At 40.2% G+C, this 15,460-nt stretch overlaps 1 protein-coding gene across 2 annotated transcripts; it reads right to left on the minus strand.

The window, feature by feature from the left end:
- Positions 1-2,696: 2,696 nt before the first annotated feature.
- Positions 2,697-14,588, minus strand: INIP (INTS3 and NABP interacting protein). Of its 2 annotated transcripts, none has more exons than XM_014889224.2 (6): positions 14,399-14,588; positions 13,930-14,037; positions 13,307-13,394; positions 6,904-7,006; positions 4,274-4,364; positions 2,697-3,369 (listed from the first exon to the last, which is right to left on the minus strand). In XM_014889224.2, exons 3-6 carry the CDS (start codon positions 13,329-13,331, stop codon positions 3,274-3,276), a joined length of 315 nt encoding a protein of 104 aa, XP_014744710.1. In that variant the 5' UTR covers positions 13,332-13,394; positions 13,930-14,037; positions 14,399-14,588; the 3' UTR covers positions 2,697-3,273. The 2 variants fall into 2 exon arrangements, with proteins under 2 accessions (XP_014744710.1, XP_088012785.1); XM_088156659.1 differs by lacking the exon at positions 14,399-14,588 and adding an exon at positions 14,179-14,220.
- Positions 14,589-15,460: the final 872 nt, after the last annotated feature.

A 15,460-nucleotide genomic window follows, 5' to 3' on the forward strand; every position in this document is an offset into this window, starting at 1 on the left:
AATTGACACTTTCCCATTCTCTAAAGAGGCTGAGAAATGCCTGGCGTCTTCATGCATTTCTTCAAGGCTTGGGGTGGAGTGCTAACTGCTATGCAGCAAGATGGTAAGTGACCTCTGGCCTTTAAGTTACAAAGGTGACTTAATAAAAGCCTAGAGCCACCCAAAGTGTGTACCTCAGACAAGGATCGTTGCTACCCAGTGCTACCAGCTGTGTCCACAGGACTAGAAAATTACAGCTGGCTTGTCCACTGCTGAAAGTACATGAATGCAAAAGCAGCATTTATCAATTTTAACTGATTGAGCACATCAAAGCAATTAGGAAGATCTAGGCAAGCCACACCAGGGGATGTAATTTCTTTCCATGGAGTATTTTGTGTTCTGATATAAAGTCCAATACAACATCAAGTACTATTGATCAGTTTCATACCAGTGCTTCTAGGAGCCCAACAGAATGAAAATACTATGGAAAAAGGGAGAGTAAAAGCACAGGAAATCACACGAGGTTTTACAGGCCAAGCTTCTTGTGTTAAACCAGAGCATTTTCCAGAGCCTACAGTGGTGGGGAAACGGTGGGTGTTTTTGGAAAACAAAGATGTAAAGAAAAAAACCTGTCTAGTGGAAGATGACAGAGCTAAGAAACAAGCTGTGGTTCGGTTCTGTTACTGCTTCAGTACATCTTTGATCCTTTTACCTCACGTGTTCTTGAGAGATTAAAACTCTGCCATCACTTAGAAAATCTGATCTCACGGCGCATTAGCCCAGAAAGTCTATGAGCTGCTTCCAACCCACCATTCAGCTCTGACATACTCTACACCAACCTGAGGCGAGTGAAAAGGCCAATTTCTATTGTAGCAAATGAAATAAAATTACTTGAGTCATGTGTGTTGAGGTACAGAGGTCAGCACTATATTATAAGCCTTCAGTTTTTATATGATCAGCTTAGTGGTTACTGCCAGAAGCAAGACATCCAGACAGTTCCTGGTTCACATGTATTCTAACTAGTAATGATTTGAATTTGAACAGGCAATGCCAAGAGGAGAAAAGGTTTCACTGAAGTTACTGAATACTTCGCTGAAATATATGGATAATGTGTCCACTACTGATTAATAGTAGGAAAGAATGAGTGGCAAGACAAACTGATGTGTCTGACAGTAATTGCTCAAGTCTGTAATTTCTAAAATAGGTGCTTCCATATATGTAATTTGTGTATTTGACAATTAATCCTATCTACATATATCACCCTTGCAATTGCCACGAAAAGTTTGAGACATTATAACTTTAAAATATCACAACAGCTGTGTTCTTTCCACCCCCTTCCCATTCGAATACCTTCATTCTTGAGCTCAGGTCCTGAATTTCCAAAAGCAGATCTTTCAATATCCAAGGTGAAAACAACACAGCCAACAACCGTTAACTCCCTCCAGTGGAGCAACTGCATCTTTCCAAAGGAGAAGGATGTTACTGTTGCATTGCCTAGATTATTTGCAGTCTATATAACCATAGTGACAGGTTCTGTGGTTCAAATTTTTAGCACAGAGCTCCTTTAATGTTAAATTCAACTCAAATATAAAATCCATGCTTTCTGCTGCATCTTCTTTTAAGACCTTTGCCTTTGTGTTTCCAGGTTGGACAGATTCACAGCTGCCTCTTTCACACTGAGATTTGCACATCTTTTTCTTCAAAGCATCTAAGATATGCAGCTCACACTGCAGAATATTGAACAGTCAGGACAATTTCATATGGTAATTTCATATGCACTCTTGGTAACTAAAAAGCTATACAGAGCCAACCACTGAAAATAGAAGTGACTTCTTTCTCCACTGCCCACAAAAACTATCATCATTCCTGTGACTCATCACATCAGAATCCAGAAAAAAAGCATATGGTATGAATAGTTCTTGTTAAAATTGCACATCTTTAAGCTCTATTAGGCTGGGTCCAGAAGATTCTCCTTCCTGAAAATGTTTCCGTATGCTCCAGTTTCTGCAAATGCCTATACTCAGCTGAGGTACCTGAAAGCAGTGGTATTTTCCTCATACCTGCACCATCTCTTGGTAATTGGTCTGTATTCATGATTACTGAAAATACTAACAGTGAAATACAAACAGATAGCTCAGTAGTGCTTATTGGGTCCAGGCAATCTCCTGCATATAGAAACAGAATACCCTAGATGTCCCTAAGGAAATGCCAACTACAACGCTGGAAACTTCATGGGACAGCTAAGGACAAAGGACAGAGGTGCTTCAAATGGACAGCAGTTTAACAGATGCTTTCTGATTTATTGTTCTTACGTAAGTTTTCCTGTTCTTTTCTGTTTCTAAAACTTGCTTCCATAAGCAAAGCAATCAATATAGTAGCATAACTGTATAAGTAAAGCTGTGGAGATATAAGAAAGTCTATGTAAGGACTATTTTTCACTCTAAGTTATTTTATCCTGGTAGCACAATCACAGTTCCAAAATAATTTACCTTAAGCTCAATAGATCTTCTTTCAGCAGGAAGCTGGAACTATTTACCATAGACAAAAACACCAGGGAAAAAAGTGAACAAAAATAAAACACAATGAGTATTGAAAAAGACATGACTAGAAAAATTTGACCTTTTAAATGGAATTGTCTTTGCAGACAGCACTTTCCATCTGAAATGTCCAAAGGACTTTTGACTTTTTATTTTAGTCTGTAAAAAGACTGTTAAACATTTGCTTTTTTCCCCACTTTAATTCATTTTTCGCATTTCACAAAACAAGGTAAGAGGCAAGCACACTAACCAAGACTTGAGACCAGATGATACTACAATGGCAAACAGTACACCAGAAATGTTCCTGCATAGGAGAGGGTGGGGGAGGAAGACTGGCTGACGCATTTGACAAATTCGTGTCTGTTCTGATGGACAGAAATAATTTGCATTAATCATTACAAAAATCATACCTGTACATAACAAAAAGAAACACAAATGCAGACAGATTGTGCATCTCTTGGTGACTCTGGTTTGGACATTTATTTAAAGGAAGCACTGAAACAGGGAAGAGCAAACCCTGTGCACTTCAAACTCCAAGAAAAGCCTTGCATTTGACTTTGACCCGACAGAGGAACAGAAATATGGGATAAAAAATTTTCAACACAAATTTTCTCCATTACTAGAGCTCTCGCTCCTGAATGGCATTTGTAAAAACCCAGAAAAAGTAGGTTTTAAGATACATAAGTAATTAAAAGGTCAGACAGCTCCTGGTATGAACAAAAATCCTATCCTGAATTTCTGAGACAAACAGCATTCCTCATTCTGCCTCAAGTCGAGGTAAGACAGGAAGAATAAGATTTCCAAATGCAGAGTCTTGAGTTATGAAGTATCCTGAGGAGTGTGCATGTGCGTGCTGGAAAGAGAAAAGCATTTGTTAAAGTATAACTCCCTGCAGCGCTGGCATGATTTAAGACTTCATGGCTTCTGCAGCATTTATTACTAATTTCTCAGTCTGCTCCTTAATTCTGGTAGTCAAATTCAAACCCAGCATTTTAGATCAGCCACATCAGAATAGGGCCCATCAAAACAATTAACTTGGACATTCTCTACTGCTCTTTTCAGCGAACCCCATGGAGGTGGGACAAATTAATTGTGCCTGATTGCCCTTCTTTGCCTAGACCCCATGTTTTCACTTCCACTCCCTTCCATGACCAGCCTGCAAGTCTTGTTTTATGACAGCTGCTACATGGAGTGCCACTAGACACATTCCCAAACATAGGACACCAGGATTCTGCTCATGTGATGTGGATACACACTTGCTCACCTGAGGGAGACAGCTGCTGTATGGCTCTGGAACACCTTTGTGAAATCCTACATACCCTTTCCCAGTTCAAAGGCTGGATTCCAGCAATTAGATGTTCTGCATATTCCCTCCCTCCATGATTGGGAAAGAGCCCTGCTGGATCTCAAATTTGTCCTGAGCCTGCAGTATTCCCTTGGAGTGATCAAGGCCAACTGGCACAGTGAGGTGCTGCAGCAACAGCAGGGCCAGCAGGCCAAGGGGAGCTATCTGAGCTCACTCTGAGATACAAACCGGAGGGAGTTCAACAGAAACACAACGAGGGGCTGGGTGGAGCTCTCCATGCCCAAGAACATGTTTCGTCATAACAAAGGAGAGTTCACTTATGACAAATACAGAAATGTGAGATACCTAATCTCTAAAAAGTGCTTTTCAATATCTGTAGGAGCAGGGCTGCTCTCTGAAGGGATGTACATCTAAAACAGAGCCAGGCTGAACTCGGACTGTATCAGCTCACCTGCAGTGCAGCCTTCTGTTGTGCTGCAATGTGCTGTTGCTCAGCATGATCACGAAAATCCTTATTCAGAGGTGATCTTGTAAGTGCAATGCTGCAAGAAAGAACAAGATGGTATGACACAGACCACAGCCAAAACATGTGTTCTTGCCATTCTAGCCATGGATACCATTACTTCCCGAGCTCTCATTTCACTCATGGCTTGAAAATTGTCAGTTACTGTTTGGAATTACTATTTGTAAATATAAGAGAAAAAAGGGCAGATGGAGTGACCACAGCTGTATCATTTGAGCTATCATAAACAATTCCTGCAAAACTAAACTTGAAGTCTACTGTGGATTTTGCCCATGGGTTGAGTCCCACTGAAGTCAATGAAACCACTGGGGTGCAGTGTTAGCACAAAACTGCTTTAGAGATTCCTTGCACTGTCTTTCACCACTACTCAGTCGCCAAGTGACTGCTCTAAACAACTGTGATAAACAGAAGCACTAACAAGAGCTTTGCAGAGTTCAGTATAGGAACAGGTCTTTGATGGAGGGGGAAGCAGTTCACTACCCATGATAAAGGAGCTTCCTATTGATGTTAACTGAAAAAATGATCCCTTGGTAACAACTTGCAGTACCTAAAACTGATTTAGCTTATCTATCTCAGTGCAGCATAAGGTTTCAAATTAAAATTTATGCTTTTTCTTTAAGATGTTTTATACCTTAGGACTTGTCTGCCTTCTTAAACGAAAAAGAAGACATAAAAAGCACCCCCAACTCTATATAAGTAACATGGAAATCAGACCAGGGTTGCCATTAGAACTGTATCGAAAGACAATTCTCAACTACCTCTGAAACTGTCACTGGAGACTGCTTCTGCAAACCCTGCTTTTACCAATCACAGAGACAGAAGTACCAATGACAAGTATTCCAAGAAAATTCATCAACTAAGTTTTACCAGCAGTTTCAATGTCAACAACTGATGTAGTAAATCAGTTTTTGAAAAGCAGCCATGATGCTCATGAAAAGATATGCAAACCAAATCTATGCCTAAATGCATAACAAAAGCTAAACAATTCAGAAAAATTTTTGCTTGTGCTAAAATGGTTTCACTGCTACTGCTGAAGAAGAGTACTACTCAGTTTATTTAAAACACAGTATTTTCAATGATTTTGAAGATCGTTAATTTGCATTTGAGCTGTACCCTCTAACTTTTCAATATGATTTCTGTAGATAAGCTTAAGGCTCCGCCATAAGCTGACCTTTTTCAAAAGAGGTCTTGTTCTTGGATACAGGATTTTCACATGCCAAGGCCGGAAATCAACTCATTCACCCTTATGCTGTCCCTGCCACTGTTATGCTTCAGGTACATCAAGCTCTTTTGGTGAAGTTTGCACAATTTCTATGGTCTCAATTCTGACAACTTTGTGGTCCAAGACCTTTGGCACAACATCAAAAAACGGTCAGCTTCTTAAAAATCACACATCAGCCCACCATGACAAAGCAGAGAGTCTGACTGATACATTGTAGGTGCCACCCATGTCCACCTTCAAAACTAGGAAATTCTAATTCTGCTCACTAGAATACAGTGTTATACTTCCTTAAAGAAAAAAGAGAGTAAACAAGCATTCCCGAAGCTCTATCAGACTTATAATGAAGCACAGAAACACTGCTGCCAGGAGTCAGGAGTTGTACATAACAGCATGATATTCTGATTTTCTTTCCAACAATTTTGCTCAAATAATAACCACATACAATTATCATTAATAACTTCTTACCTCACTCAGAAGTCTGCATCAGGCAATTTCAAGTATTCTGCATGTTTTTTGACATTATGAAAGAATTTAAACTGCCGAAGCATCTATTCAGTAAAATACATGGGCAGCACTCAGACTGTAGTCAGAGTATTTGACTCTTGCACAGGTGTTACGAGTTACACTGGGTCTAGAATGTGGCACTACACTTACTTCATGCTAAGCCCAAAGTTTAAGGATATCAATTTCTCTACATAAATTATTGTGTGATTTTCTAGTTACTGATTTATGACAAAAATCTGATCTCCTTGTCTTGTATGGAAGAAATCCCAGTAACAGCCCTTCAGTTCAGATTAGATTATTACACTTTATAGACTTTTATAGACTTTATTACACTTTATACACTTGTAGAATCATCCCTACAACACAGCATCTTTTACAGGATTATCTGCTGTAACATAAACTGGCTTTGTCTTGCACATAGGGAGTTTCAAGAATAACTCACGCCTGCTCTAATTGCTCTTCTCTAAGCACACAGAATCCTGAATCTAATGGTCTGCTACTTTCATTCCCCAGAGGATTTCAGCTTAATAATGAAATGTTTTCTCAGTGTCTGCTTCCTGATTTTTCATTATGGTAGACGTTAATACACTTGAGTAAGCATATCTGCTTCTCTCATTCTCAAATGGAAATGATATAAGCCAAAATTCAGCTATAATAAACCATTTTAAATACTAGTATGTTCCTAAAGAGCAATGTCCCTCTGCCTTGTTATTAAGGATGGTCAGAAAACACTTCTGTTAAGTATTTATTTAAGTTTACAGCTCACTAGCTGTTTGGCTTTTTTCCTTGATGTAGTCAGTGATGTCCAAACAGGTCTAAGAACATAAAATACCTGGCTCCAGGGTGATTTGTGGAAGACTGGTTTTGCATAAGTAACTTTCTCTTCTCCTTGTCTAGTTCTGCCAGGATTGCAACCCTATTTTTATTCTGGAAACCTGGTGAGAATGACAGAAAAGTATTAGAGATATTTATTTAACTTCTGAGGCCCAACTCTAACTCAGTGGAATCAGAAGTCCCTGTACAAAATTACTCTAAGATCAATAAACTGATCTTCAAAGCTTTGTACCCATTTGAAAAGACTAAAAAAAATAGATTCAAAAAATAGACTTCGTTTTTTAGCATGCAATAGCTTCCATGAGCTATCATGCATATTAATACATTTTAAAATAGTGGCTTTTCACTCAAGTTAGATCCTATCCCTTCCCAAGCCAGTTCTGGAGCTAAAATCAAGGTTTACGATCAAATAAGTGCCTTCCAAAAAAAAGAAGTAGACTTACCAGATGCTAAATTTAAAAAGTAGTCACTGAATGTTCAACTCAACAATAACAATGGAGTAATATACACATGGAGCTTAATTTCTCATGTCAGTGAACTCAAACTGTAACACAAGTATTATATATATAACAGGTAAGAATGAACAAATCACTAAGCTTGCGCATGTGTTTACACAAACATCTTTCACTCAATCTATGAAAAGAAGTTTAAATATACTGTGTCCTACACACACTACCCTTATTCTGGGTATGATCAAACGCTGGAATAGAGAAGCAAAATTAAACTATTAAACTGTCTGTACACAATACAAGAATGTGGCCTCCATTTGCTTTCATCATTCTTCCAAAGAGACCTTGAATGCTACAGAAGGGGTCAGGAAGTAGGATGACTTGAGAGATTTTTAAAAATGCCCAAAATAGCTGCTATCTATGTATTTTTCAAAATTTTTCAAAATTGACTTCTAAATGCAAACACGGCGAAACTCCTTCACTTACACAGGATTCATATAATAAAGGATCTCACTGCAGCCCTCAAACAAACCAGATGCACAAGCCCCTGCTGTTTCCCAGTATGCCCAAACAGCACAGCTGAGGACAACAGCTTCGGAGCTGGCTCTTACATGCCTCTATGCTACCAAGGACACTTCTCATGTCAGAAATACACACTTTTTGAATCTCTGATTTACTGCTGTTCTATACATAGCAAACTATGACAATATAATTAAAAAAAAGTCAAGTTCTCCTTTATTTTCTCCACACAAAAAGTCCAAGATTCCCACTGGAAAGTGTTGCGTGCTGTGCCCCTGCCCTGAGAACTGTCTTAGTGACAGCAATAAAACATGGTAGCCCACAAACTGTTAGGAAGGCCTTAACTCTTAAGGACATGATTAGCATGTCAAGGTAAAATGATTTATTTTCAGTAGCTGCACTCAAAGTTCATTGTCTTTGACAGACCTTGTGCTGATGCTTAATTACATAGTCCAGTATTCCTTTCACCTTAATGAAGGAGACAATTACCAGAGAGAAATCTTCAACTCTAAATAACAATTTGCATCTGTACTGCCTTGTTATCCAACACTTACCTTTTTCTTCTACTATCCCTAACATACACACCCATAAACTTCATTGTCTCAAGAGTTCTTGAATGGAACAGTCTTTTGATGACATTATATTGTACCATGGTTTTACATAAGATCACCCATAATAATTTCAACATTTGTTAATAAGATTTTCAGTAAGATTTACTTAAGTGGTATTTTTCTGTCCACGAATTTCTCCTTCCTATGTGACAATAGCTTCATTTAAACTCTGTTTGATATGAGTATTTATTCAAGCCTTTAATATTTCTCTGCTCTTCACGTATTGTACACTGTTTTTGTTTTAAGACCTAGCACTTGCAGTGATTTGGAAACCTTAAAACACAGCTAACATACAAAGGCTGACAAATCTTGCCAACAAGCTAGGATTTAACATTTATGAGCTGCAGCCAGCCCAGATTTTATTTCCTTGTAAATTCTAGAAACAATGCGGGAATAGGATGACTGAATCACCTCCTAGAGGGTCTGATCTGAAACAACCACATTTGTATACCCATTCTATGCAATTTTAATCCAGAAACCTTGACATATTACTCAGCACCCTTCTAATACTGCTTGCTTATCCTGAACTGCATAAATTTAAATGCATGCTTGGTATTCAGAAGATACGATGATTAAGGAAAGAAAAAAGAGACCACATTTTAATATAAGATTGTGATCTAAAAAAATTAAGATTAAACATGCTTAAATTTATATGAAGCAGATGGTATGATTCGGGAAAGCCTAAGACATTTTAAATGCTGTTTTTAAACTGTGATGAGAAACTGTAGAAGATTCTGTCTTCTATTTTGAACCTTGTTACAGTATCTGGTAGAAGAAACTCTACAAGTATTCAAAATAAACCCAAGTATTTTTTCTTTTCTTATACCTCTTCTAAGAGCTTTGTAGTGTGTTTTTTGTTTGATCGTTTGTTGGCTGGGTTTTTCAAAAGTAGTATATTGCACTAGAGTTCAGATCATCAGCAACTGCTGTGCTGAAAATGTCAGTTGTTTAAGAGAATTTGTTATTGGTAAGGAGAAAAAAGCCTGTTCAACACACACTTTAGCTGAGCAACATGATGTTCCTGCAGGTAAACTTCTTCAACATACAAAAGAAAGCCTGTTCATTTTAAGGTTAACAATGGACGGGGTGGAACATTAGAAATCCATTTTAGGGAGAAATTCTGGCATCCCTAGAAAGCAATTAACCATATCTGGCAATATATAAGCAAGACTTTCATTTAGATTCTTCACTGTTGAGGAACCCAAAATGCTTTCATAAAGACTAACTAGAAACTCCTACAGAAAGAAGTTTCCTGTTTCAATTATAAATAACAGTAATTTTTCTTCTGCAGATTTGTCTGTCCTGCTATCTTGTACTAAAAATCTGGACATGCAAAAATCAAAAGCCATCCTTAGTATAGACCAGATTCTCATCTGTGAAATCAAATGCAGATTTTCAAACACACTTCTTCCTAACAGACCTTTAAATTCAGACTTTCCTTCACTGGGCTGAGTTGCACTAATATTTTGAGTTCAAACACTTTGCATATTGTAGTTTATTAATATTTTTCTCTGCTTTTCTGACATGAGTCTTGACACAAAATGACCTGTTCAAGGCAGCTAAATAGATTAATGGCAGTGTCAGATGTCAAACTGAGCACCTAGATCCTCAGATTACTCTCTAATGTAGAAGGTTCAGGACATAAAAAATTTAAATCTTTCTGACACCTCTATTTCTGACATCAAGCATTGTATCTGTGCAAGACTGGAAAGATTACTTGCACCTGTTTTCTGCACATGAAAGGCAGAAAGCCAGAGAAATCTGTAACTTTGCTGAGTGATGCTGGCAGCTTTAAGAGCTCACAGCAAGCCTCTCTCTTTAACCTAATCCCAGTATCTTATCTACCACCCTGTCTAAGCATTACCTATGTCAGTTAGCTGTTCTAACTAACTGCATGGGAAGCAACAGCTTTTAGATAAATTACCTTTATCTATTTTTATTTTTTTTCTTTTCATTGATTATTTTTCCCTTGATCTGTTTCCTTGATCTTTCCTTCATTTATTGCTTCAAATTCACTGCACATTTAAGTTTTTTCCAAGATGCACTATTTATCATTTGTCCATAGATGTGTAATGGCACTAAAGAGCCCTCCATGACTTTGTGTCCAAGATATACTTTTATTCAGAAAATGTTCTCAAAGCACTGTCAGCTCCAAGCTCTGAACACTGAAAGGCACTGCATTTTGTCTGCTCAATTCAGAAAGGATTTAAAGCAATTTCTTTACTGAAATGCAGGTTCCTATAAATGGCAGCATTCATGAAGTGAGGCAGCACTCTCTTAAAAAGCAGACTCTAAAGACCTTATTAAACACACATCACTTGGGAAAAAATGGAGCAATTCTATTTGATGTCCTCTTCTGCTTATGATGACTGACATCTCAAAACATCATCTAATAGTCTGCTGCATGCCGATACTCTCAGTAACAACTTACATCTGGACATGTTTTCATTTACTTTGTGTGACAAGAAAACAAAAGGTGTACTGGTTATTTGGTAAATCAAGTTGAACTACTTAAGAACACAGTGTTTTGTCTGTGCCTCCAGAAAACAGTTGCATATATAGCTGAATGTAAGTAATTGACAGCTTTATGGCTGCAAAGTTCTTCCAATATATCAGAACTCTTGTTTTCTGAAGCTTCAGCCCTGTCCAAAGTAGGATCTCTATTTTTTCTACCTTTGGGGACCAAAAGGAGAATTCCGTCCTGAGCAGTTTCTCTCATGTTGGAGGGCTTCCTCTAGGACTCACTCACAGAGTGGTTAATTCAGTTACACGTAATATATGCTCTTGCCTTGCTGCACACAAGCAAAAGCATTACACGAGTACAGTTTGAAGAATGCACGTTGCCTAAGTACTGTGAAATATTGCAGTAGGACCAGTGTGCTCCTGAGCACCTGGAAGTATTTGCTGCAATTCAGAAGCTGATTTCTACCCCTCCAAGTATATCACTCTGGTCAATGTCCACATCTGGTGGACAATCCACAGCATGTAGGAAGATCTTCTAAATGCTGCAGCCAGTCTTGTGCCATCAGTTTCGTGTCATACTAATGAACTGAAGAAAGGCTTTTCATTCAATTCTTCTTGGTTTTTCTGCACTCATATGTAGCTCACCACCAAGAGTGCTTTTCTAAGAGGCCAGTGAATAAAAGTCTGGTCCACAAAATCTTAACTTCTATAGTCCAAGTTTGTAATCAATGGAAAGCTCAAATTTTCTCCTAAGAAAATACCTCACACCAATCAAGGCAAACACAGTAATTTGGTACAAAAAATTCCCATCACAATCTACCTGTGTAGAAGGCTAATGTTTAATTCATCCTTACAGTTCTGCCTGAGTGAGTCCTACCATTCATAACCCTTCTGGTAAGCATTTCAGTAAACTTCTATTCCTTCTGTCCAAGTGAAGAGAATGGATACTGAACAGATATTGAACAGTACTAATACATATGCGTTGAGGTAACCTAAATATGCAGTGTTTCTCATAGTCCTTTTCACTACTAGATTGCATCTACTCAAGATAGAAGCCCTGAACTGTTGTTTATATTCACCTGTTCCTCTCTAGTTTTCCTAGTTGTACTATTTATAGGCTTAGTTGGTAATTAAACTTGATAGTGTTTCTTGTTTCCTTAATGCAAATAATTTTCATATGATAACTATACAGTTTTATTAATGAGTCTGTAAAGGATATCTCAAATATAAAAGATTCCAAGGCTATATTACATTATAAGACTCTGGAGTCAGGAGGGAAGCAAAGCTATTCTGGCACTAAAAACCCATCTCTCAGTAAACCAATATATTTAAGAAAACTTTTAAGTCTCTATGACAACATTCTATTCCTTTCAATGATGCTGATTTGGTATTCACAGAATAAAAGCAAGATTTACCACGACACACCAAAAACCTTCTCAGAGTTAAAATTTGCAAGCAGAAAGGTCTGCAATCTGCAGTACTCCTCTCTCAACACCTCACAAAATCTCAACAAGCATTCCAGAAACTACCTCCTTTTCATCAAGTTGCAAGTAAAATCTGTGGTTTGGACCCTCATGAGTCTTATGATACCACCTGAAGTATTGTCCAGCAACATCCAGGTTTGCAGGACTGCTTGAGGTAAGGACACAAACAGATCTGCAAAAAGTCTCCACTTGCTGGGAAACTGAACCCAGACTTCATTTCTCATAACCAAGTAAGGGAAGAGCTATTCTCGAGACACTTTTTCCCCAGCTCTTCCATGTAAGAAAAGTCTTAGTACCCCTATGGTTTCCAGAAAACACCTCCAGAGGGTGATTTAAGATCCTTCTTCAAATTTACTGGGTGACACCGCCAGACCTCAGCCCCCTCTAAAGCATGTGGATAGATGGACCATTACTAACACTTTTATTATTTTAAGGATGCAATTGAGATGCATCTTGGTATAAAGGAACATTTCATCACAGTTACCATTATGGTTTTAACTGGCTTTTTCTCCTAGTCCTGTCACTGATACTCCCGTCTGGGTCTTGCTGTTCCCAATGTGACATAGAATGTATTTGACTTCTGGCTGAAATAAGTTTCAGGAAATGATCACTGTACCTCAGGCATGATAACGGGCATTATTCCTAACCCTGAGCACAACATTATACTAAGTAATTCCGAGCTTCCCAGCCATCAGTGGTCTTTTTCAACCATTAAATGCGTGTATACCTTGTCCCAGAAGAATTGCTGCCATTCCGCTGCTTTCAGCCCCACCTCTTTTCTTTCTTCATCTTTCCAAAAAATAAGCTTACAGTTACGGTGACTTCACTGATATTTTGCATAATCTTTTTCCTTTAATACTTAGATTAAAACCTACCTTGTCCTGAAGGATTTGCTGCCATCCTTCAATTTTCAGCCCTTGTTTTATTCAGCTGCAGTTCAAGTCTTTTAACCCCCACAAATATCTGCAAAACAAGCACAGTATAAGATAATCATACTCCTGTAAAAGAAGAGCTTGGAATTCAATCGGGCAAAATAAATAAATATGGCAACTGTTAGAAAGCACAAGCTGAACACAGCATGTGTATTGCTTAAAATGTATTACACAATTTGTATTGTTCTGACGGAACTTTTGGCTTGAAATATCACGGGTTGTGATCGACCCTTTTTTTTCAGATTCTAGTGATTTCTATTAGTAGAAGTAGTAGTAAGTTCTCGCAATTTCTATTCTAGTAAAAATAATATATGTAATTAGTCACACACTTATCTTCCCAACTGAACTTCTTCCTGATAAGGTATCTCAGACTACACTTAAGAATCACATCAAACCTTTGTAGTCCTTAAAAGTTGAAGCCTTGGAAGAACCCAGTTTAGGCTCTAACTCAAGAAAAACTGATTGTCTGAGGAAAGGCAATTTAAATCCCAGATACAAGGCGAGCCGGAGTTGGCTGCAGCTGTGGCAAAACAAAAAAGGAGGCCTGCTCCTCGGTCATACGTCACCTCGGACCACCATCAACATCTGTTTCCATCAAGGTGCCAGGCTGTAAAGTGCAGCGCGAAGGGCTCTGGCTCAGCCAGGCGGGAGCCGAGGGATGAGAACGCTGAATCCTGCAGGAAACGTGAAACAGAAGTCAGTCACACTTCACAGGAGACCAGGTCATTGCTACGCCCTGGACCTGTGGGTCCCTGAGCAGCAACACTGCGGTGATTTAATAACTGAATGACAGTATTAATTAAACGCAATGATACCAGCCGGCACGGGTTTCTCCAAGAGCCATGGACAGCCTGACCCACTCCCGCCGCTGCCCGCCTCCCCCCACACGGTTCGGGAATGGACTCTCCCGCTCGCCTCTTCCCGCCCGCCCACAATGGACGGATGGCCTCCCGGGCTCTTCCCGACCCGGCGGCGATGCTCCGCCTCAGCCCGGCCGGCTTGGCTCGGGCCCCTGCAGTCCTGCCCGCCACCCACCTGCCCGAGGGCGCGGAGCCCCGGCTCCGTCTGCCCCGCTCGCCCTTCCCGCAGCGCGGCCACGCCGCCTCCGCCCCCTTCTCGTGACGCTTGCACAGCGCGACGGCGCCCGCGCCTCCCCTCACTCTTCCCGGGCCCTCCTCCCTTCCCGTGCCCTCCCCTCACACTGCCCGGGCCCTCCTCCCTTCCCGGGCCCTCCCCTCACACTGCCTGGGCCCTCCTCCCTTCCCGTGCCCTCCCCTCACACTGCCCGGGCCCTCCCCTCCTCCCGTGCCCCGCCGGCCGTGCCCGCGCCCCGGGAGGGTCGGTGTGGTGCGTGTGGAGGCGCAGGCAGGCCGCGGGGGGTGTTCAGCGGTAAGGCGGGGTTTGCCTGTGTTCGCTCCTGCTGCATCTGCCTGGGGACGAGAGCAACCGCGAGGCTTTCAGGCTGGTGCCACACTGCGGGGACTCCAGGCAGCATCGCGGTTAAATAGTAAAAAAATTCCACAAGTGGAAAGGAAGAGGTCACCGGATCGGGTTGGAAAAGACCTCCGAGGTCATGGAGTCCAAGCTGTGACCCACCATCACCCTGTCAACCAAACCATGGCACTGAGTGCCACATCCAGCCATTGCTTAACACCTGCAGGGACGCTGACTCCACCGCCTCCCTGGGCTGGACAGCTCACTCCAAAGTCTAATCTCTCTTCCAGGGAAGAACTTCCCCTGGCGCAACTTGAGGTTGTGTCATCTTGTCCTATCCCTTTTTTTTTCTTCTCTAAATCACTGCCATGCAGATTGTGTTTGATCACAGCAGCAAGACTTTTTATGCCCTTGTGGTTAAAGTACCTGCTTGAATCAAACTGGATTGAGTAGCAGCTGTAGCTTTGATTGTACATAAATAAATTATTAAGCACTACTATAAATAAATAATTTAACAACTGCATACAGATAGGGCGAACACTGACCTCTCTGTAGCCAAAAATCAGTCACATTGTCTTCTTTAGTTTTATATGCAGGGGTTTTTTTTAGGCACTAAACAATTCTCATGAAATAAAGACCCTTTTTCTTCTCTACCTGAATGTA

The sequence above is a fragment of the Sturnus vulgaris genome, chromosome Z, assembly GCF_052056855.1.
Source record: "Sturnus vulgaris isolate bStuVul1 chromosome Z, bStuVul1.hap1, whole genome shotgun sequence".
In the NCBI taxonomy this organism is placed as follows: domain Eukaryota; kingdom Metazoa; phylum Chordata; class Aves; order Passeriformes; family Sturnidae; genus Sturnus; species Sturnus vulgaris.